General features: G+C 37.7%; 5 protein-coding genes and 1 long non-coding RNA gene across 6 annotated transcripts; 2 read left to right on the top strand and 4 right to left on the bottom strand.

The window, feature by feature from the left end:
• Nucleotides 1-2721: 2721 nt before the first annotated feature.
• LOC140795556 (alpha carbonic anhydrase 7-like) lies at nucleotides 2722-4346 on the bottom strand. The gene is made up of 6 exons (XM_073148242.1): nucleotides 4267-4346; nucleotides 3981-4198; nucleotides 3678-3887; nucleotides 3382-3549; nucleotides 3202-3255; nucleotides 2722-2805 (listed from the first exon to the last, which is right to left on the bottom strand). Exons 1-6 carry the CDS (start codon nucleotides 4343-4345, stop codon nucleotides 2722-2724), a joined length of 813 nt encoding a protein of 270 aa, XP_073004343.1. The 5' UTR covers nucleotide 4346.
• A 1807-nt stretch (nucleotides 4347-6153) lies between these two features.
• LOC140798104 (F-box protein FBW2-like) lies at nucleotides 6154-10173 on the bottom strand. Its single transcript, XM_073151844.1, has 2 exons — nucleotides 9821-10173; nucleotides 6154-6794 (listed from the first exon to the last, which is right to left on the bottom strand). The coding sequence occupies exons 1-2, from the start codon at nucleotides 10150-10152 to the stop codon at nucleotides 6293-6295; spliced, it is 834 nt and encodes a 277-aa protein (XP_073007945.1). The 5' UTR covers nucleotides 10153-10173; the 3' UTR covers nucleotides 6154-6292.
• Nucleotides 10174-11419: 1246 nt separating this feature from the next.
• On the top strand, nucleotides 11420-15567 carry LOC140780651 (mitochondrial phosphate carrier protein 3, mitochondrial-like). The gene is made up of 6 exons (XM_073126344.1): nucleotides 11420-11923; nucleotides 12597-12958; nucleotides 13047-13090; nucleotides 14653-14867; nucleotides 14985-15109; nucleotides 15204-15567. Exons 1-6 carry the CDS (start codon nucleotides 11615-11617, stop codon nucleotides 15268-15270), a joined length of 1122 nt encoding a protein of 373 aa, XP_072982445.1. The 5' UTR covers nucleotides 11420-11614; the 3' UTR covers nucleotides 15271-15567.
• A 2131-nt stretch (nucleotides 15568-17698) lies between these two features.
• On the top strand, nucleotides 17699-20552 carry LOC140780653 (flavonol synthase 1-like). Its single transcript, XM_073126346.1, has 3 exons — nucleotides 17699-18223; nucleotides 19573-19900; nucleotides 20217-20552. The coding sequence occupies exons 1-3, from the start codon at nucleotides 17763-17765 to the stop codon at nucleotides 20427-20429; spliced, it is 1002 nt and encodes a 333-aa protein (XP_072982447.1). The 5' UTR covers nucleotides 17699-17762; the 3' UTR covers nucleotides 20430-20552.
• On the bottom strand, nucleotides 20228-21128 carry LOC140780654 (uncharacterized). The gene is made up of 2 exons (XR_012107548.1): nucleotides 20698-21128; nucleotides 20228-20574 (listed from the first exon to the last, which is right to left on the bottom strand). It is a non-coding gene; the product is annotated as an uncharacterized lncRNA (long non-coding RNA).
• A 1115-nt stretch (nucleotides 21129-22243) lies between these two features.
• On the bottom strand, nucleotides 22244-23916 carry LOC140780652 (heat stress transcription factor B-4c). Its single transcript, XM_073126345.1, has 2 exons — nucleotides 23268-23916; nucleotides 22244-23153 (listed from the first exon to the last, which is right to left on the bottom strand). Exons 1-2 carry the CDS (start codon nucleotides 23520-23522, stop codon nucleotides 22386-22388), a joined length of 1023 nt encoding a protein of 340 aa, XP_072982446.1. The 5' UTR covers nucleotides 23523-23916; the 3' UTR covers nucleotides 22244-22385.
• Nucleotides 23917-24374: the final 458 nt, after the last annotated feature.

Below are 24374 nucleotides of genomic sequence, written 5' to 3'. Positions count from 1 at the left end.
ATATGATCAGATGTCCCACCAGTAATATATATACATATATATATATATATATATATATTAGCATCTAGAAGAAAAGATTTCTCTGTATTATAGAAATCAGGTATCTTTAGTTTTAAGTTTAAGTTACTGAAGAAAGCTGGCACTACAACAAGAACAATATTCAAATTTTCATATAATAGAAGGAACTGACGATAACAATTTACGATATCTAATGGTTGAAGTGCTTTCAATATGGAGTCACATAAATTACTATCATACACAAATTGTTCCAATAAATGAAAATATACAGACAAAATTGTAATTTAACTACTAAAGTTTCTGCAAAAAAATTCTAAAAATATACTAAATAAGCTCATGCATAGTTAAGAAGAGAGTTAACTGCACAGGATCTGTTCAGAAACCACACCCTTAAAGTTAAGACTTATGTACGAGGAAGGCCCAGTAACATGAAAAATAATAGACAAGTTATCCAAGGCCTTTGACAATTCAAACATCTTCAAAGATATAAAGCATTATAATTAAATTTAGAAAAGAAGCAGTATGTTAATAGACCAAATAACAAGAAGAAATCAGCATTATGGTTTAATATATATAGCAATATAGAATAAAGTAAGATATCTGCTTCTGAACTAAGATCTTCTTCATATTAAGCACTCTCCGTTCTTTAAAACTTAAAATTTACACTCTCCTTGTAGCAAACCTTCCCTTGTGAGCAACCCTGTGTTCATTCCTATTTCCTTTTTGAAGGAACATGATGAGGAAGTCCAATACCACAAAATATGAAGTCACGCCACATTCTTCTATAAAGGACAAAATGCACAGAAAATTCTTTCGAGGGGAAGGACATGGTTAGAAGAAATGTCACAATGGCAGCAGAAGAGAGGGGAAACAATTTCTTCTATAACATTCATCTTCAAAGAAGCCAATGATGTTGAACGCAATTAAAATCCAAATTCCGAACATGCAAGGTTAAGAATGTGATGTGAACTTGAAACCGTGTCATAAAGCTAACGCCCTGAAGTCTTTATGCATTAGCAGAGTTAGATACCACAACCAAACCAGAGCATGTCTGCTGAGAACATGATATCTAGCAAAATTGATGAAAATTGACATGTCGAACCAAGCAAAACTACTTCTTTTAACATCTCATGTGTGCAGATGACTCCTTTATACAACAGATTCCTAGTACTGCAAGGTGAACACGCTAGAAAAGAGGCAATGGAAATACCACTCACGACATGTACTACCATTATACGTATTAAGCATACTGAAAAAAAGAAAGAAGAGAAAAAAATGGAGGCCTAGTAGTGTACTGTAAGATACTCAAGACAAGTTATTTTTTTTCGATCCTGCAAATATAGAACTCCAAGAAACACCTCTACTTCATTCGATTACTAAAAGACAAAAAAGATTCCCATTTCTTCATTTAAAATGTATATAAATAAGTAGATCGATCACTAAATGCCCTAGAAGAGAAACCCGCTTGGGCATTTCCACAAACACCACACCCGCAAGGAAGGAGAAGCCAACGGTTCCTCCAAATCCTTGATCTGCAGAGGCGGCCTCCTTTCGGGTGGCAACGGTGGAAATCGAGGCCATCGCGGCAGTAGTCGATCGAGGGTTCCTCTAGCCCTTGAAAAGAGACGCGCGAAGAACGCGTCGAAAGGTAGAGGAGAAGGTGTTCAACGGCATCTCACGGTGAGGGGAGGAGATGGAAGTGAAGGAAGAAAATAGAATCGAGCACCTTGCCTTTTAATAGAGGTGGGCAGCGGAATCGCGAGAAGGAAACGCCATCGTTGAAGCTCGAGTAGCACAGCTAACTACAGCATTATTCCTAGAAGCCCCACCATTTAGCAATAGATTCGATACGGCTGCGGAATATAATTGTTTTTCCCCCGCGTTTCTTATATCAAAGATATTTTTTTGTATACTTTTGCTATCTTCGTGGAGAAAATCCCATCCAAATGATTACATCACTACAGCAGCTAAATCAAGGTCACATATCATAAAGGCATGGACATGAGATAGCCGCTCAGCTCTCTCCATTTAAATGGTTTATCATCGACAGCAGCAGCTAGCTCTTATAATCCTTCAGCATATCAAATAATTTACAACACCGATCACTTATTAGGAAATAGCAGGCAAATTACAATTCAACGTGTGGCAAAATAATGTATAGAAGATGGTCTGAATACTTTATTAGTTTCTTGTGATCTTTCACAAGATTCGAGTCCAACTTACAATTCAAGGTGTTTTGCTTACCCCTGCTTGTACCTCAGAAGTTCGAACACGAAATATCTCGCCAATTTTATTATTATTTTTTTAAAAAGCTATTAGCATAGATGGCAATATTAGAGTAACATGTCCCTAAAACTAAGAGTTATAAATAACCACTTTAGCGACGAAATCTATCACCGAAATAAAAAGTATGTATACACACACACATATATATTTATTTATTATTGATAAGAAACAGATCTTCAAACTGAGAGATACAAACAACCATTACATTTGGGTGACTATAATATTTCACCTTAATATAAAGTACGTATATCGATCTATTAAAAGAGATAGCAATAGTAAAAGGAAAAGGTCTCCAAACTGAGAGCTACAAACAACCATTTTGGTGACCTTTGCTTATTGAATTGAAGACGCGATTATATGACGACAATATTTCATATCTTTAGGTACCGAGCGTTCATATCCGGAACAGCAACCAACTTAGTATCGGAACTTCTTGGGTCGGTAAAAGCCAATAGGTCTACCATTTGTAAGCTGAATGGGTCGTGCGTTCATCTCAGCGTCCTTGCACAATAACAAGTCATAGAAGAAATATTAGTTTGAATCACATCAAGGATTTGAACCAGTGCTATAATGTATTTCGTTTGATGCGCTGCGTTTTATGCGATCCTTTGATTTGTGTTCACCAAAAAGCCATAAACTTTAGCTCTCCTTTTTGAGTCGGAAAATAACATTTTATTTTTTTAAGAAAGTTAAAAAATAATAATAGTTTAATGATATAGAAAAGTACTTGGGACTTAACTCTGGAGGCTTGTGTTCAGCAGCTTAAGTCTAAAGATTTGGTCTCGAAAGCTAGCAGTTTTAAGTTTTAATCGAGATCTCAAAATTTAGTTGTTGCCTAATGTTATAGAGTTATGTCCATGAATTCCATTCAGGAAAGCTTTGCTTGTGGTAACTCACATCATCCACAGCTTCTCTCAGTAGATCGACCTGGCGTTTTGACACAGTCTCCACCTGCCAATAGCACAAGATGGGTCATCGTATTCAACTTATTTCACCAAACATTTACGTAAACAACTCGAGAAGTCAATGAAATTCGTCGCAAGACATAGATAACAATGTCAAAATAGTCCAACCAACCTTGTCGATAACGGACCACACGACTCCTTCGGTGCAAGGTGGAACTGTGAGAGACCCCATGTATCTATAGTAGTTCGTGCTTTCCCACTTTATACGCCTCGGATTCACCACTCCCACCACCACCTCTCCTTCAGGCACATCACTGATCTTCTTAATATACTTCTCCAACTAAAGAATATACATACAAATGTTAATTAATCAAACAATAAAGGAGATCAAACTTTCTTATCTCTATAACTACTACTACTACTAATAATAATCCACCAAACATCTGAGACTTCAATAAAAGAACACACCTCGGCTAGGAATGAATCTGGCCGGCCGATCTTGTACAAGATCCCGACAACTGCGATCTTGTTATCGGCGCTTAGATGAACCAAATGCGCCTCAAGGGAGTACCTGCGGCCATTGATGGTGTGCTCAGAGGGCGAGTGCCAATGCACCTGCTTGAGACTATACTCGGTTCCATTAATCCGTATGCCTCCTGCTTCCCCTTCCCATTCGAGCTAAACCGAATAACAATTAAGATTAAGAACAGATACATGAACCAATGACATCAAAAGATGTATAGATAGAGAGAAGGATTCATTGCTTCGTACCTTAATATCATGACCACGATTCTTTAGAACAGCGTTAGATGGCTTATAAGATCCACCGAGTTCGCCCAACTGAGGAAGTATCTGAACAGTCCTGTCTGATAGATCGATCGGCGACTGCATCTGACCGTTACCACAAGCAGCCCATTCCACGCGTATGTTACCCCAGTTCTCGGGCCCAGTTGCAGTACCACTCAGATAGCTAAAGTCCTCCTCGTTTTCTACAAGAAAAGGCAGCGATTAGAAGGCCAGCAAGAAAACGAACCGATATATAGGGCTGTATACCTACCAACTTCCTGGGATGTGGCAAATGGGAGAGAGAGGACGAGGAAAATGGTGGAGATGGCGAAAAGTTTGTTGACACCCATCTTTGTTAATGCAGACTGATGAGGAACGTAAGTGCTCTTTGGAGGTGTATTTATAGTGGGGAAGGAGAGGGGTAGATCTCGTAAATTGGAAGGTGACAGCCTAGCACTTGATGCATAAACTTTAAATAATTAAGAAAAGAGACGTCGGTCTTTAACTCAATACAATTATAAAAGTAATACAACTGTTAAATTTAGTGAGAAAAAATATATACCATACTAAGTCCAATTTGATTGGTGTATAAATATTTTAGCAATAATTTTATACAGATATTTTTAACCTAAATTAGGTATATCTATAAAAGAAAACTTTTTTCTCATAAATAGCACGTGGCCACCATTAGCGCGTCTTCCTCTTCCATTTGTGTGTTAAAAAGATAAGATTAAGTAGATCTTAAAAGGTTCAGATAGAGTAGGAGGTATGACTTGAAAAAAATATATTAATTTATATACCTTAAATGCTTTTTAGTTATGAATATTATTTTAAATTTCCACTTCATGAGTTCTCTATATTTCTTAAATCCTCTGTAGTTTTCAGTTCCACGTATCACCCCTACATGCTTTGATGAAATGATAAAGAGTCAATAGTTTAATATTGCCCACTATATACAACTAACAATTAACTGCCGGGAAACATCTTTAAATGATCAAATAAGTAAGTAAACGTAATAATTAAATAGATATATCTTGGCTTGCTCCTTTTCTTTGAATCTCTCCCTTATCTACTTCTATTTTTATCACCATTCTTGATCGCGTGAATTGTGATTTTATTTGAGGGAATATTTTTATGAGGGACGTGAATTAGTACTCATATCAAGGTACTTAGACACGAGAGCACGGATGGAGGCAAGAAGTTTATATAATGTATCACACCTACTCATTTAAGACTAACAAATTGAGTACTTAACTTTGCCAAGTCTTTGCTTAGCAGCCTGCTATGAGTTCATTCGCAGTCCCAGTCCATTAACCGTACCAGTTAAGTTAAGTGCGAGTAAACGTGTTGACATCTGATAATAATTAAGTTACATGGTGTACGGTTTGATATTGTTCCGGAGAGACGAAGAAAACTACAAGCAAGTACGTAATAGGAGCCTTGCTGCAGGCGTGAACTATAGACTTGTGGACAATCTAGTACCGCACGGATGCATGATGATACGATATATAAATTTGAGGAGTTGATTATTTTATTTTTTGGGGCGTCAATTTATTTCAAAATTTAAATGCAAAATTAATTGTCTCCAGAAATTACTTGGAATGCTGGACTCCAAATATAAAGTCTACTCTACATTTAAATAAAATCTCTGTTCATGAAAGCTACTCTATTTAATATTTGATACATGGTATCTATGTGAATTTTGAGTCATCTATTAATGTAAATAAATTTCTAATTCGCCTACTTTGAAGCAATCCTAGCTGGGAAGATGTATATTGATCGAAAACTCGAACAAATGGCATGATACAATAAGGACCATTACATCGACCAAGTGGCACTTAGAGCATTGACTTTCTGCATAAGGGGCTGCATCAATTGAATAACTAATGCATCTAGTTAAAGCTCGAAAGATGCAACTTGCAAAGAAGATAACATAGATCAATCAACGTAGAAATTTCTCTCTGGCTTTCCAGTGTATGTTTAATTTAGTCACGTTATCAGTAGAAACAAACAGTATATGGTAATGCACATATAAAGGATGGGTTTGTCCGTATAATCTTTCTTGTCAAATGTTAGCACTAATAAGACTATAAGAGCAGAGATACCTCAGCAGTAATATATATATATACATATATTAGCACCTAGAAGAAAAGATTCCTTCTGTATCACAGAAATCAGGTACCTTTAGTTTAAGCTTTAAGTTACTGATACAATTGACAAAAGAAATCGAACTGCATGGAAGTGGCTAGTTAACTTCAGATTCATCAGTAGTATCCACATCAAACAGCGGAGGGCTGTCAACCATTGTTGCCGTCTTCACTGGTTGAGTAATCCTGATCCTCATACTCGTCTTCCCAAGGATATCTGAAGGACCGGAGTAAATCACATTTCTGCTCAACATTGCCTTCCACCTTAGCGTTCCAGCATCCACGTATGTCAAGGACGTGGAGAGCAGTGCACTTGGTGAGGATGGCGTCGAGCCCTCGGTCGCTGAAGCGACCGTAGGCGAGCTCAAGAATTTCTAGCTTAGGCATGGAGTTAGCTACAGCCATTGCCTCGTCTTCATCTACCTTGGCAACTGCATTGTTATCCAGGCATGGATCTGGTGGAGGCATGTTTCTCCTCAGCTGAACCAATGTCTTGCAATGCCTCCCTAGTATTTCAATGCCTGTGGAGGTTATCTTGAGACAGTAACTGATGTCCAGAACTGTTAGATGTGAAAGGAATTCAGCGTATTTCTCCACTATTTGGTCAGTTACATCACTCATTGGAATCTGAAGGACATTAAGAAAGCTGGCACTGCAACAAGAAACAAGTTCAAAATCTTAGAAAACAGAAGGAACTGACATAAACAAGTTATGGTATATAATGGTTAAAAAAGGTGCCGAAGATAGTCATGGACAGTAAGAATTTATTCTATAGCTAGCACAATAAGAGGCGAGAAGATTCACCAAATGGTTAATGTGCATTCACAATATGGAGTCACATACATTATTATCGTACACGAATTGTTCCAATAAATGAAAAATATACAGATATTTATTGTAATTTAACCACTAAAAGTTTCTACAACAAAATTTTATAGATATGCTAAACAAGCTCATGCTTAGTTAACAAGAGAGTTAACTACACAGTATCTGTTCAGAAACCATACTCTTAATGTTAAGACTTGAGACTATGTGACAGGAAGGCCCGGCAACATGAAAAATAATAGAGAAGACATCCAAGGTCTCTGCTCAACAATTCAAACATGTTCCAAGAAATAAAGCATTATAATTATATTTTAGAAAGCAGCAGTAAATTAATAGACCAAATAACAAGACGCAATTAGCATTACTGTTTGAATGTAGTATTCTGAAAATAAAATAAGATATCTACTGTTGAACTAAGATATCTTATTCATATTAAGCACTCTCCTTTTCAAAACTTAAAATTTACACTCTACTAAATATAATATAATGAGATAAGCGATTCAGTTCAAGTCATGATAACAGTCAACTGTGACGATCTGCAAGATTAACATTAACCCCTAGGATCAACCTCTTTATTTCTAGAAAAAGTTTCTTATAACAAATGGCATCAAAACAGAATATTATAACCACAAACCGGCAGATCAGAACGTTAATTACAAAAATACTGCCTAGGAAATAAACTCCAGTTTCATCTATGGTTGTTTCTCGTTAGAGATCACCAAAAATCACCAGTATATCTATACTTATTGTAGCAAACTTCCCTTGTGAGCAACCCCATATTCATTCCTATTTACTTTCTGAAGAAATATGATGAGGAAGTCTAATATAACAAAATATAAAGTTACACCAAATTCTTCTAGATGTGACGATATGCACGATAAATGATTTCTAGGAAAGGACATGGTTAGAAGAAGTGCCACAATAGCAACAGAAGAGTGGGGAAACAAATTTTTATACATGCATCTTCAAAGAAGCCAATGATGTCGAACGCAATTAAAATCCAAATTCCAGACATGCAAGGTTAAAAATGTGATCTGAACTTCAAACTGTGTCAGTAAAGCTAGCGCCTTAAAATCCTTTATGCAGGAAAGAGTTCATCCAGACTCATAACTTAGTAAGTAAAGAATATCTAAAGTTATAAAATAACAAGAGAACATTTATGAATTTTCTAATTAGTTGACGACAACATTAGAATGTAAAACAAATATGCATGAAGTTCTGAAAAAGTTCAAGCTACTAAAGGCGTAGGTCATTCTTATTTAAATGACACATATGCACGATGAGATTTGAACTCAGGTCTCCTGCTCTGGAACAATGTAGAATCACCATCTTTAAAAGCTCAACTAATAGAAACCATTATGTTAGATGCAAAAACAGCTTGGGAAATGGAAAACTTAGAACTCGATCACTGCTCTGAGTCTCTGATTAATCTTTTAGGAATTGTAACTTTCTAGAGAACCTAGGATAGAATAAATTCTTAAACATGCTAAAGTTTGAAAAGGCAAATACGAGAAAGTTAACTTTATTGAAATAAACATACTGTGCGAATGGATTGACCTCAACCAAGAGTCAGAAAGAAGAACCGAGTATCTGTTGATGCATGAGGGTGGAGGGAGCATTGCTAAACTGAACTACTATTTTGTTTACTTTCATTTCAATCTGAGGAAGATTGTCCAGTAGAGAGAACTGTAGCCTATACTAAAAATAAATTCTTAATTTCACTTCAAAAGAATGGAAATTAACGAATTCTTTGCAGAGAGGCATCATGATGCAACAGATAAAACCAACTTCCCATAGCCTACTCTATACATTCTCCTTTCTCAACCGTGCTTAGATGGATAAACTCAGCCATTTTGACTTCTTACCATTTTAAACTTATCATCTTATTATATGGCTAGGAGAAAGAATGAAGATAAAGAACAAGAGCTATATAGTAAATTAAAAGTTCTAGACATAGTCTTCACAAATAACTAATACAACCAAAACAAAACGAGTGGCATATGCCAAGCTTCCAAGGAATGAAGGTTGCAATTAATGGTCTCTATGTCTAACCTCCAGACTCTGCTAACTTAATGGAATTCCAACAACTAATGCCCATGAATTAGTTTGAACTATTATATAGTTGGTATGAAAATTTCTAAACAACATAACTAGAAAAGAAATATCTGCCATTTGCTAATAAACATCTGAGGATAAAAATTACGGGGAGATGATAAAAGGTACCATGAAAGAAACTAGAGTAAATCTTTATAAAGATTACACCACAAAATTGAATAAAATCGAATGAAGTAACCAATACCTTCACGAAGGAATGAACGAGATAATAAATAGAGGCACACATATGGAGTAAACCATAACCATACTCAAAGAAGCATCAGAGAGAAACAACGAGAGCATCAAGCAAATCTAATAAACCATCAAATGGAAACATGACCAACAAAATACCATAACACCACCCTCACATATAACAAAAAAACATCCATTAAATATTATTAAAACAAAGAAAAGGAAAATGCAAAAGAAAAACCATGGATATATATTTGAGAAACACAGAAACAGAACACAGATTTTTTCAATTAAAAAAGTAGGACAAAAATCTAAAACAATAACAACAACTTCGCTAGAACAGTAACAACACAAAACATAAAAGCGAATAAACTTTAAAGAGAAAAAGCGCAGCAAGAAACATAGAGACGTCTTCCATACACCAACACACCGTAAGAATCTCTTCTCCTATCGCCACTGAAGGGATTAACAACCAAAACAGAGACCATCTAACATACGGATACCAACAAAAGAATAAACCCATTAAAATAAATAATAAGAATAAGAGTAAGACGAGACGAAGACTACGAGACAGCGGCGAATGCGAAGCCGGAGTTGCCGACGAGGTAGGCGGAGAGGCGCCGGACCGAACCCCTCGACCGCCGGACGAGCCGCCGGACGACGGAATCGATGACATCAGAGCGATTTACGCGGCGGCACCACGCCTCCACGTCGATGTCGGCCCAGCAGTACGGCCCCGCCACTGCCTCCCGCCACCCCTTGCACACGAACGGCACCGTCCTCACCATCTCATCGGCCGGTAGGATGCGCACGAATATTAACGCCAGTAACTCTGGGTTCATCCCCTCCCACCACCGGAGCTTATATTCTCCGTCGCCGTATCCCGCCCACTTCTCCATCTCCTCTCTCTCTCTCTCTCTCTCTCTCTCTCTCTCTCTCTCGGTTACGAATACGAATGGAACGAGAGTGAGAAGTAGCTTTATAGCGATCGGCTTCGAAAGAGAAGTGGAATTGTGTGGATCGTCGACACGTATACCCACCAAATGGATCGGGCGGCTGGAGTTTACCCGTCTTTTCGTTGATCCTTTTAGCGTCTGGGGCTCTGGGCTTTGGCGTTTTGCTATACGAGGAAGGATTTTCGTTGCTTGTGCCGGTTAAAGTAAGGTTTTTAAATTGGACTCTGTCCTCATATTATACTTACTATAGTGACATGATACTTGTACATATCATGGTAGGACTCGAGATTTATGGGCCTACATCTATATTGCACGAATGTCCAGCTTCCGCCTGGTTAAGTGAAACCTTGGATAAACTAAACACGATTCAAGTCCAAAAAGCCCAATAAGAATAGCTTAGAGAGGCCTCCACAAAGTAAGCAGAGACGTGTCAGACTTGGCGTCTAGCTCGATGCAGCGCCTCTTCGGAACGAGACGGATCAGACATCGCACCACGCTTAGCGTGGGAATATCAATATATAGGGAAGACTTGCGCCATTTGATCGGAAATTGGAATCTTTCTTTCTTTAGGAGGTGAAGCTGTCGAACTCCATTTGTTTCCTAGCGTTTATATAATCAAAGATGTCATGGATTTAACTCTAATCCAAATAATATTGTGAAAAAAATATTTAATGGTTTGGTTCGATTCAATTGATCGCTTAGCAATGCAGTTAGCTTAAAGGAACGGCTCAGTAGCATAACGACTTAAAGCAAGTCTTGACTGCATTTGATTTGGAACAATTGTTCGACAACGCATATAGCTTGAAAAGCTCAGCCTAGACTAGATAGCTAAAAAGCTCAGCGGAGCCTAAGTGACTCTGCATTTAGAAAGGATTGTTAGCCCTTTGTCCAACCTATATTTAGTCTTAATTATAAAAAACGTGGAACCAATACAAACATATTAAAAAGAGCGATTTAATCACGTGTATCGCTAGGCGATCGTAGCCGTTTGATTGATACAGCCAAGGAAGACCATCCATGTGGTCCCATGATTGGCCTCCAAAAAGGACTCGAACCGGGACACACACATTCGGCGAGCGAAACGAGGGGAGACCTAGTATAAAATATCTCATATTCCAACCTTACCACCACTGGATCATCATAATTACGAAATGCCCTTCCCAATTAGTACGCAGTTATTTTCTACTCAACTAAGGGCATTTCCTTCCTTCCCTTTTCTATTAATAGCAACGCGATTGCCCTAAACAGCCGGAAGCCGCCTTCACCGCTACGTTATTCGTCAAGGAGAAGGGAGAGCCCCTTTATTGGTCCTCTCTCCCTTCTTCCATCTCCTCCTCTACTTTCCAGACCCCAAGTTTAAAGCTAGTACCAAAAGAACGATATCGATCTCATCTTCTCCTCTGCGATGGAACTCTCCGAGAAATCTCGCCAATCTCTGCTTCCGAGCTTCCTCTACTCGTCCTCGGCCACCAGGACTCTGGGAATGGAGAGCATCTTGACCCATAGTGCTAGATCGCCGGCGACGACTTCTCCTTCGCCAGTCGGCGGCCGTTCTCGGGCCGGATCTTTCCTCATCCAGGCTCCAAATGAGCCCGGAAAGATTGAGATGTATTCGCCTGCGTTCTACGCCGCCTGCACTGCAGGAGGGATCGCGAGCTGCGGACTCACGCACATGTCTGTCACGCCGCTCGATCTCGTGAAGTGTAACATGCAGGTGAGCGAGATCTGTTTGCTTGTGGATGAGATCTGGAGACATGGTTCAGTAATTTCTTTGTTTGGTGCGATTTGGAGATGGATGTTAATACTGATCCATTTTTCTAAGGTTTTCTAAGGGGTTTTCCCCGGATCCGCGCGATTTCTCCTGTATCGATTTTTTCCTGTTCATTTTTGTTTTTCTAGAGCCGTCGGTGAAGTTTCCCTTTCTTGTTTGCAGCATTTTGGTAGATCAATTTGTACATAGAACATATCTTTTAGTAACGAGTAGGTGTGCAAGAATAAGAATTAGAGTTTCATCTTCTGTACTCTAATATTGTTCATCCATAACCTTAGCTAGAAAATTTTATTAATCTTTTCAATCTGACCTTCTGCAGAAGTTCTGAATCAATGTATTTAATCTCATGTTTGTTCACCTTGTTTGGTAATCGTTACTGATCAATTCACTTGATTTGTTCTTTTATTATGCCTGAGTTCTGCGAACTTGAGAGTTTATCTGGAACTTGTGTTGTGATTATGCTCGTATATATGCACATGAATAGTTCCTTTATGAAGAGTTTCTTCCGATAAAAAAGGTGACAGGCTAATATTAGTTGTAGTTAGGTATATTAGTCGAATGGATTTGGTTTAATAAAATGATTATCCTAGCCTGAAGTTTCTTCCGGAATTTCCAGATTGACCCGGCCAAGTACAAGAGCATCACGTCAGGATTTGGTGTCCTGCTCAAAGAGCAAGGTGTCAGGGGATTCTTCCGGGGTTGGGTGCCTACCCTGCTTGGTTACAGTGCACAAGGGGCATGCAAATTTGGGTTCTATGAGTTCTTCAAGAAGTATTACTCAGATATTGCTGGACCTGAGTATGCTGCCAAGTACAAGACCTTGATCTATCTTGCTGGATCCGCATCTGCTGAAGTCATTGCTGATGTAGCTCTCTGCCCCATGGAAGCTGTGAAGGTGCGCGTGCAGACACAGCCTGGCTTTGCTAGAGGCTTAAGTGATGGGCTTCCGAAGTTTGTCAGATCTGAGGGCTATCTGGGGTATCATTCAATCCTTGATTATCTTTCTCAACTGGTACTCCCTTTTTGTGACACTCAATGACTTTTAATCATAATGTTTTGAATACAGACTATATAAAGGATTGGTTCCTCTCTGGGGTCGTCAGATTCCTTGTAAGTGCACCCTCTATTCACATTAGTGGAATACCACACTGTGCAACTCTTCTTTTCAGATTACTGAATTGCCATACTACGTATCTTTAGCTATCATTTATCTAATATTATTTTACCTTGTGTAGGCTATTAGCAGAAGCATACTTAGTAAATTTGATGTATGTTGCCTGATTAGATAATAATATATAAATATTGACTTATCCTCTGCATTTGTGTTACAGTTTTATGTACGTCAGATAGTGACAAATTATCATTAATGTCAATGTGACATAAAATATTGTTTTTGTATCTGTCCTTTGATTGCATTCACTACTTCTGTAATGCACATAGTTCTTCTTGAAATCTAGTTGTGGTTTTTGAGATTTTATATGTGCATATAGCAATCCTCCTCTCTGCTTGAGTCTTCTCCAGTTAATATAAGTGGAGTTGCACTCCAATGATGTGGTCGACATACTGATGTGCAAAGCATGCCTGATCATACCCTAATTTATAGATTGTGGAGAACTGTGAAGCAACCGGGATCTTAGTGTCAATCTTGTGATGGAAAACATTGTTTTTGTATCTATCTGTTGATTACATTCAATATTTCTGTAATGCACATAGTTCTTCTTGAAATCTTACTGTGGTTTTCGAGATTTTATATGTGCATATAGCAATCCTCCTCTCTGCTTGAGTCTTCTCCAGTTAATATAAATGGAGTTGCACTCCAATGAAGTGGTCAACACACAAATTTACATTACAAAGCATGCCTGATCCTACCCTAATTTATAGACTGTGGGGACTGCAAAGCAAACGGGTTTGTGGTTGATGATTTTGAAATGTAGAAAATACTAAAATTTATTATTTATTTGATATATTGTGTCTGGAGCCTTTGCAAGTTACTGTGTTTTAAATACGGATAGCAGTAGTAACTTGCAAAGTGTTCTCAACTCTAAAGTTGGATTTAAGCTTTCGACAGCTAAAAATGAAAACCCACTTTATTTTTTTCCCTTATTACAGTGATTCCACATTATCATATTTTTAGTGCTCTTTTTCCTTTTCTTTTGGGCATTACTCCATAACAACAGTTGATTTTGGCATGCATATGTCTTCATGCAAACTTTTTCTACTTATATTAGTCCAAGTAAGCAACTAGAGATAGTTTTCGGTTTAGTTCCCAAGGCTGCACATACTGAAGCTCATTGATATAGTTGATAACACTGAAATTATGCTGTTGGATGCCATTGTTATATAACAAAATCAGTATAAGTGCACTTTTCCTACTGGATGGCAGTCACTGTCACACTCATGAGGTGGACATTCTATTTTTTGGGAAATCAGGTGAGAATAGATAGGTTCTACTTCTGATAGAAGTCCTCCATTGTTATGTACCTAGGTGCATACCAGTTCTCTCTAGTGTAAAAGCAGTAGGGAACTGCTCCTAATTCATTTCTATTGCTGATCACTGATGCCAAATGAGTTAAAAGATGTTCTGGTCCTGTTGCATTATTTTTTTTGATGATTCAAGTATTGTTCTTGCCTTCCTAATTCGCATTCCACCTGTAATTCGGTCGTCTATGCAGATACCATGATGAAATTTGCATCTTTCGAGACTATTGTGGAGATGATTTACAAATATGCTGTTCCGACACCAAAAGACCAATGCAGCAAAAATCTTCAGCTGGGAATCAGTTTTGCTGGTGGTTACGTTGCTGGAGTCTTCTGTGCTATTGTTTCACACCCAGCTGACAACCTTGTCTCATTCCTTAATAATGCTAAAGGTGCCACTGTTGGTGATGTAAGTTTTGTTTACTTTCACCTTCTCCCATTCTTTCAAATATCTTCCATCGTCTCAATATCTCCCATTCTTTTCAATATCTTCCTTAATAATGCTAAAGGTACACTGTTTCCTTAGGCTGTGAAAAAGCTTGGTCTTTGGGGTCTTTTTACACGAGGCCTTCCTCTGCGTATTGTCATGATTGGTACTTTGACTGGTGCACAGTGGGGAATTTATGATGCTTTCAAAGTCATGGTTGGCCTGTAAGTATTTCTGCAATCTTGTGTTGTTTGTGAGGACAAATCTTGTTGTAGTGATCTTTGAAGATCGACTTCTGATGAGTTGATAAATTTTCAGGCCAACAACAGGTGGAGTTACTCCAGCTCCTGCCACCGAGATTGCTCAGCTGGAAGCTGGCGCTTGATTTCTTGGGCGTTAATAACAGCAGTTTTCTGACATTTATCTGCCCATCACAGATGGGATTGTAGTATTTTTTGGAAGAGAGTCGTTTGTTGCTGATTTTTTTTTTTATTGTGGGATGGTATTCATCTCATCTCTAAGCAATGGGAGAGGAACTCATTCAAAGGTAAAGATAGCTATTGTCATAATAGTTATTTAAAATTATCAAGAAATAAGTTTTGAGGGCAGTGGGCTGTAATTTTACCGACTGCACCCTGAGAATTTCAGGAAGAATTGCACGGATGAGTTATTACCTTCTGCAGTTGGATGTCTGGAATTCTGTTTTTGTTTGTAGGATCATTGCATCGTTTAGATTACATGACAACCTATTTATGTAGCTCCTTTTCAAATATATCTGGCTTTACCCTTTTTATATGAGACTTTTGTTTAAAAAACACCAGATATGTTTAATATATATTTTTATTGCAAATTCTTTTGATATTATTGTATTTTGATCGATTTGCCTTCGCTTTAATATTTTAATAGTTTCTGACAATCTTATTTTGCATGTTCATTAATTCGTGATAATAGTGTTTGAGAAATTTTTTTTATTAGGTGAGATGGAGTTGTGAGAATAGTTGTTATTATTTTTTAAGCTCTTCTTATTTATTCTTATTTTTCTTCAAAATAAATTGTATTAAAATTTTCTTTATCTTCCTGTTACCATAATTTTTATTTACTATTTAGCTTATTTTTTTATATAAATTTTACTTAATATTATCTTATATGTCTAAATATTTTTTATTTAGATTGTTTCAGATATTTAAATTTAAATTTATTAATTTAAAAAATAAAATCATCTTTCATTCATTCTTTTTATTATATCTTGTTCCTATGAATTTTTATGAATGATAATCTTATTCGGTGCTCTATAATTTCTCTAATGAGTATTAAATATTATCTTAAAAACAAAAGAAATATGTTGGTATACAGAGTCACATTGGTCACCACCCCTAAGGTAGATTTGAAGATACTCATTAGAAATAAAACGAAATTAAATAACCTTTAAAACGCATACAAAATATTATTGAAAGAGTATATATATATGAAAAGGATGAGTAAAAAAATGAAAAAAAAAACTATTTTGTTTATATCTTTTTTGTATCAACTCTAATTAATATTATTTTATATGCATTAAGTTTTTTATTTATTCTTCTATAAAATCATCTTTAATGATTATCTTTAAATTACATCATTTTGGTAAGTTAAAATTCATTTAAATATTATAACTAAAGAAATAAAAATTAAATCTTTTGCTCGTATCTTTTCTATATGAACTCTGATCTAATAAATATTTTTAAATTTGATCATCTCATTGAGTTAAAATTTAATTTAAATATTATAACTTAAAAACTAAGAAATCGGTAAAAAGAGAGACTTTACATTGGTTTAAACTTATCGATAGTGACCAACGTAACTCAATAAAGTGACATTTTCTTTAAGCTGACCTAACTCATAAGAATAATTGAATATGAATATACTCACTATTGATAAATTATAAAAGACTAAATAGTTTTCTAATGCATATAAAATAATATTGATCTAAGTTTATTCGAAAAAAATATAAATAAAACACTTTTTTCACTCTTTTTGTCATTTATTTTCATAAAAAATTTTATTGATGGTATTTTATATGCGTTGATAAGTTTATTTAGTTATTTACAACTTCATCTCTAATAAGTATTTCTAAATTTTCAGTAGAGATGAAATTATAGAGAACTAATCAAATCTAAATCGGTCGAATTTAAAAATACTCAATAGAGATAAAATTATAGAGAATTGATGATCATGAATAAGCTTTCCAATATGTATTAACTAACGTTAATTATAATTTATGTGAAAAAGATACGAGTAAAATAGCAAATAAAAATTGTCGCAGTAGGAGATAAACGAAACGAAAATTTTACTGTAGTTTTTCTAGTGCCTTTTTAAAAAAAATTAATAGGGAGGACACTAATGATGAAAACTAAAATTTTAAAAAGTAATCACACCTAGTCTGTCACACCTATCTCACATAATAAGAGTTTTCTTTTTAAAATATTATATTTGTTTGTATATGATTGAAGAACATGTCATCATTTTTTTATATTTTATTAAATAAAAATAGAGTTGTCAAAAAAATTTTAAAAAATAAAACGAGGACAAATGGATCAAAATAGTGAAATAGAAACAATTTATAATAGAAATATAAAAATATTTCTATTATAATGCCATGAAAAATATGCTGATCTCATTTTTCTGAGGCTGACCCAATATAATTAATCTTAATTACCCTCCAAAAATTTTAATCGTCGCATGCAAAATAAAAGAATACTCCACAACTACGAGTCTGTAACCTACTAGTCTGCCACGCAATTACTAAGCTATCAGTTTATTGTCCACACCATAAGAGATATTATATATCTATGTATATCTTCCGTTAAGACGCATATCTCTGCTGTACTTGGAACGAAAGAGATGGAGGTCGAGACAATAGAAGCCATTGCGTCCCTAAGCGCGGCTCTGGGCACGATACCACCGGAGTTCATAATGCCGGAGCACGAGCAGCCCGTGAACAGCACGTGCCCCGGCTCGGTTTTCGAGATCCCGGTGGTGGACTTTGGCTGGCTGGACCGGGAAGCAGTGGCTCGTGCGGCGGCGGGGGCGAGCCGCGAGTCGGGCCTGTTCCAGGTGGTGAACCACGGGATACCGGAGGCGGTGATGCGTGAGCTGCAGGAGGTTGGTAAGGAGTTCTTCGAGCTGCCTCAGGAGGAGAAGGAGGCGTACGCGGCGGATCCGAGGTCGGGGAGTTTCGAGGGATACGGCTCGCAGTTTAAGAAGGACAGAGGGAAGGAGTGGTTGGATTTCTTATTCCATACTGTTTGGCCGCCGGCTCTCGTGAACTACGCTATCTGGCCTACAAAGCCACCTACATACAGGCCAGTTCTCGTCTCTCTCTATCTCCTCTTCTACTTTATTTATATTGAATCTATGAATAGAATAAGAGAGAGGAGAAATCTTTCTCTCCTGTTCTCTCCATTCTCTTATATATATAAAGCAGTATACCTTTGGCTAATTTATTTTCTCTTCTCATTTTTTTTCACTCATTTTCTTTTCTTTTCTCTTCTCTCATATTCTCTCTAATCCAAACATATGATAATAAATATGTGTAGATTATTCATGATCAATTAGAGACTAAAAAAAATGAAATTTAGCTGAAAAAAAAAACTAAAATAATAATTAAAAATGAAGAAAATAATATATATCCATGTTGAAGATATATGAATTGGTATGTTTAAAAGGACAAAGTCAAGGTCTTCTTAAGATCTAGCATACCTGGCTTATTACATGCAGTTTGTTAGCTTGTTCTTAATGAATGGAACCTCGTGTTTTTAAATAATATCACTCAACTACTTCGCCCTGGACTAGAACGTGCCTTGCCGTTTGGCGTGCGTACCAATTTAAGCGACCATTTAATTTTGGTCGATGTAGTTTCAGAACAAGTGGATCTCAGAGTATGGGTTTCTTCGCCAAGCCCATGTTGTAAGATTAAAAAAATAGAGCGGTGTTGGAAGAGATCTGATATATTTAGAGCTTTTACAATTTAATTATATTTAATTTTTTTAACTTAGTATATAAAATCAAGTGTATATATTTTATGTAATTAATACAAAACGTAATGCACACAATTTACATATACTAAATATCATTATTGTAAATTTTAAAACTAAATATAGTTAAATTACGGAAGCCCCGTAAAAAATTGAAAAATTAAATGTTATATATAATGGGTTCAATCAATAATTACTTATTTTAAATTTATAATTCCAATTAAATTTTTTTTCCATGTATACCCTTATGAAATATCTTATTAAATATATACCCTTCTAAACTTTATACTTGTATGTACACCCTTCTAAAATATATTATATGCGTATGTACCTTTCTAAATCTCTAATATTCTTATATACCCTTCAAAATTCAAGGATTTTGCATCGGTAGCCTTTAGATTATTTTTTGACAACTATAAATTAAAAAAATAATTAAATAAACAAAATATATATAGATACTCTTAATTGAATGGAATGTATATAAAAAAGAATAAGAGTATTTAGAAGGGTATAAAAGATCGGCGGTCAATGATATATAGTCTCCATTTGATCAATGAAATCCTTGCTTGAATTAGCAGTTAGATCTTAATAAATTCATGAATTAATTATGACAAACTTTGTCGTTTTATTATGATCACTTTTAACCATGGAAATTAACTCTGCAACACAAAAAATAGGAAGGCCAACGAGGAATACACCAAATACATGGTGAGACTTGTGGATGAACTATTTGAGAGCCTCTCAATTGGGCTTGGGCTGGACAAGCATACGTTAAAGGAAGCAGCTGGTGGCGAGGATCTAAAATTTCTGCTAAAAATTAATTACTACCCGCCGTGCCCCCGGCCGGACTTAGCTCTCGGCGTGACGCCCCACACCGACATGTCGGCGATCACCGTCCTCCTACCTAATGAAGTCTCTGGGTTGCAAGTCCTCAAAGATGACCACTGGCTCGATGCTGAGTGCCTGCCAAATGCCCTTATCGTCCACATTGGCGATCAGATTCAGGTAATGTTAGATCTAGTTTTATTTGACGTATTGATTTGTTTATTTTATATTTAGCTATTATTAGATGAAGTACCACTAATTTGAGTTGAGCATTGGAGTGTTATGTTGCTCTATAATCTTTACTAAAGTTTCCTTCTCCCATCTCAGCGAAATAAAAAACCATAAGGAAAAAGAATATATATATATATATATATATATATATATATAGCATAAACATGTCTTATGAATGGAGTAGAGGTAATTTTTGCAAACATGTATACACGAAACATCACTAGAACTAATGCTTATAATCGTTTGCTTTTATGTTTATCGTCAGATATTAAGCAATGGGCAGTACAAGAGCGTGCTTCATAGATCAACTTTGAACAAGGAAAAGGTGAGGATTTCATGGCCAGTGTTCATTGAGCCCCCGGAAGAGATGGCTATTGGTCCCCTTCCACAGCTACTTAACAACGAGAACCCGGCAAAATATAACACCAAGAAGTATAAGGACTACCAGTATTGCAAGATCCACTCGCTGCCCCAGTAATCATTCACTGTGAGTATGTATATATATATATAGGTATTATGAACATCGTACTGAGGATAAGCTTTGGAATAAATTGTCTCCTGCCCGCGTTAATCATTGGAATAAATTTGGCTTTATGATACAGTTCCTCGCTTCCTTTTGCCTTCTTAAAAGACAGAAAAAAAAAAGATGTGAAGCTTCAAAGACAGGTTAAAAATAGCCAGGTTTTTACAAAAAAGCAAATCTAATGGAATGCTCAAAGGAAAAAAAAGAAAAGAAAAGCTTTTACCTTTAAAGGAGAGAGACCAAAAGATGAAATCCAGCAGCTTTGCATGAGGAGTGGACTCCACCCAAAAACCTGGCAGTCAAGCTTTAATCAACTCTTTATCATCTTTACTCCATGGATCCAAGTGCAAGAACCAAATAGATAATTCAGTGATTGGAGTCGAATTTTGCAAAAGGGAGTGCAGTGGAGTCCACTGCACACTCTACAAGTCAAACTCTAATCACCCCCCTCCCCCCCCCCCTGCAACTCTCTTTTACCTCATCAATCCAAGTGCAGGCACAAAAGAGAATTTAGTGTGATTGGGATGGGATTCCGCAAAAGATATTGTCCCTCGCCAAAGGCGCTTCCTAATTCGACAGCAGCTCGGAGGAAGAGAAAGGTAAGCATAAAAAGAAGGCATCCAATGAGCCCAAAAGAGAAGAAGCCTTGATGGTATCATCATATTCTTACAGACATATTAGGTATAAAAAAAATAGGAAAATTAATTCGCATTCAACACCCTATGTCTAACCAAATTATCTCTTAGCAGTGAGCACGTAACACGTTCTATTTAGCAAAGATTGGCTATAATGTTGTCCAACAACCTACTTACTCTAAGAGATCTAATTAATTAAAGAAAAGACTGAAGTACTAAATTTAACGCGTTGACCGTTTGCCCAAACAATGTTTAAGTAAAAATTAAAAAAGATACGGAGCGATTCGAATGCAAAATCACTTAATTCTGGGTTGTTATCTGCAAATACTCCTGGGTGAAAAGATAAATAAGATAAAAAGCCGAGGCATTTCACTTGGGTAGGAAAAGACAGCAGCAACCTCTCGCTAGTACTAGTACTGCTAGTACTGTTAAGCCCCCTCCCTCCCTGTAGAAGAAGCTTTCTAGTCCGGTCAAAGCAAGCTTAGGCTCACTAGGGATGACCGCACTCGGAACCTTCAAAAAAAGAGGGAATAATCGCCAACACAGTACGCACACCTCGGAAGCACAACAATATATAGCAAGAGGGAAGCAACTTCTTATCCTCTTTATGGCAACGGCCTTGGAATCACAGCCGTTGATTATTCTCAATGGCCACCGCGTCCTCTATTTTTTTTTTGTTCGTTTTTATTTTTTATTTTTTTTTCTGTCGGACGTGGGCCAGGAGGAACTGGGTCGTGGGTCACCACTTGCTCAGGCTCGCTTCTGCACTAGGACGGGAATCTCTCAGAACTATCACGTTCCGAGGGAACGGATTCACTGTTAGAGAGAGAGAAGAAGGAGAGAGAAGAAGGAGACTGGAACTTAGAAGAAGAAGAAGAAGAAGAAGAAGAAACCACTATTCCTGATCTCTTGCCCGTTTTTTACGCTTCCGGATTTGATTAGACTGGTGATTAGATACTTTTACGTTCAAATCATGACACTGCTCTCAGATACCTGAGCGCTCTCTCTCTCTCTTACAGTTGCTTGCGTATCTCATAACTCTGCAGACTTGACTTGAAATCTAGAGAAGAACGAGGTCTTATTCAAAGAAAGCTTCCTAGATTAATTAGATATGGGAAAAAGGAGAACGGGATCTTCCAAGACAAGCACGCATTAGTTATGTACATAAGCTACAGTAGTAGTTCCCTACAAAACTCAAAAGGAGGAAAGCAGCATAGTTTTAGATAAAGAGCACATAATAAGCGCAAGGAAGCCGCAGTTGAATGGAAAAAGAGACTTAACAACTAGGTGAAGAAGTTGGGATGATGTTGAAGCCCAAGCCCTCGTTCTCCAAAACCAATCTCGGTTTCGTTGACGGCGAAGGGCCTTCATCTTGGTGCAATGCCCTCTTGTTAGTGGCACTAGGACTACCTAAAGAAACCCCAAATAGCTTCGGAAGCCCACTAGTACTGCTCTCTCCATTTGTAACGTTATCAAATGGTGGAGGCGACGGCTCCTCTGCAATGGTCAACGAGCTACTTGATGTTGTACTCCCTGAGTTGATCCCATTATTCTTCCTATAGTGGTAGCTTCCAAGCCCAAGAGAGAGGAGCTGCGACGCAGCCGAGCTAGGCGCCACGGGACGCACGTGGTTTTGAACAAAGTAGATGATGTCGTTATAAAGCTTCCTCATATGCCCGAGCTCCGACACCAACGCGGCATTACTCCGCCGCAATCTCTCGTTCTCCTCCATCAGCGCCGCCGCCGTGGCAGGCGGCGCTCCGCCGCCACCAACCCCGTTGATGCCGCCGTTACCGTTATGGCCGGGACCCAGAACGAGCAAACGAGGAGAGGTGGTTATAGGGATGTTATAGTGGTCGTCGACGAAGTGGTGGTGGTGGTTATGGTGGAAGAGAGGAAAGAGAGGTGGAGACGACGGAGACGGAGACGAGGACGAGGAAGACGAGGTCTTCCGTCTATGGATCTCGCAAAGGAGATGCTTCTCGCCCTTCCGGAAGAACTCGTTCGCGAACTCCCACCTCTCCGGCACCACTTTCCGGAAACCCTGCGGCATTTTGCAAAAGAGTCCCCGTTAGATCTTCCAAAGACATAAAAGAGAAAAAGGTAGAAACGACGGAAGGGGGGAGAATGGACGGGGTAAAAAGGTCAAAATACGGACGTAGGTGTTGAGCTGGCGGACGAAGGAGGAGAAGTTGTTGTGCTTGAAGTAGTTGGGGAGGAGGTCGCGCGCGAACTCTGGAGGACGCCAGACGACGAACGTGGACACGCGGTCGTCCCCCCACGAGACGATGTGGTCGGTGGAAGGGTCGTCTACGAGTTGGTACGTCTTGGTCAAGAACGGAGCCGGCACGGGCTTGTGGGATTCGACTACTCCATTGCCGCCATTAACTCCAATATCCCAATGTCTCTCCATCTTGAAAATTCTCTCTTTCTCTCTTTCTTTCTTTCTTTCTTTTTCCGAAGTGGTTATAGTAGATTGAGACTTTGGGAGAGATGGGGGGAGAGAGTGGAAGAAGGGCTTGGTTTTTGGGGTTTTAGGGAGGGAGACGGAGGGAATAAGTGTCTGGATGTCTGTCTGGGTATTGGGGTAAGAAAGAGAAATAGAAGATGGCTTCAACTTTCAAGGTAGACCCGTGACTCTCTCGGTTCTACTGGGGTTAAAGTTTATAAAAAAGAAAAAAATTTCTTTTGGGGGGGTGTTTGATTTGGTTTGTAGTTTTGGCTGGGTGTGACGCTTGGGCGCGGTCAGAGCGCGCACGCACTTAAAACAGGCATCAGCAAAGGCATGGATGGGGGCTGACAACGGTAGAGGTCTGCCCCGTGGGATGCGAGGCTTTATACGAGTTTGTGTATGGGAGCTTCATAAATGAGTTTCTATTTCGAGAGCAGCGTTCTTTTCCCTTTTGCTGTAGTGTAATGTCTGAGAGAGTTTTGGTTGGTTCCTTCACATGTTCGGAAAACCTGGAGAAGGCCGAGAAAGTTGACTCCAAAAGATTGGACGTGTTCTTTTCTTCGAGTTTAACATCTATCTTTCAAATTTGTCCGAGGAACTGATGAATTTCTAACCTATTCATACGAACAGATAAGCAAAGTGTAAAATTAATTGCTAATGTGCAATGAGACTTTTTTTTTTTTAAACTACAAATCAAATCTCATTCAATTTTAAACTTTTCAAGTAGAAATTTTTTTTTCTTATCTGTTCCAAATTGATCTCTTAAATAAATCAGTAGATTAAATTTTAAACATTAAATTATTTGAAGAGATT

The sequence above is a fragment of the Typha latifolia genome, chromosome 1, assembly GCF_019914945.1.
Source record: "Typha latifolia isolate L0001 chromosome 1, TyphaL0001v2, whole genome shotgun sequence".
Classification (NCBI taxonomy): Eukaryota; Viridiplantae; Streptophyta; class Magnoliopsida; order Poales; family Typhaceae; genus Typha; species Typha latifolia.
The sequence above is the reverse complement of the archived record's forward strand: the minus strand, read 5'-3'. Positions and strand labels throughout refer to the sequence as shown.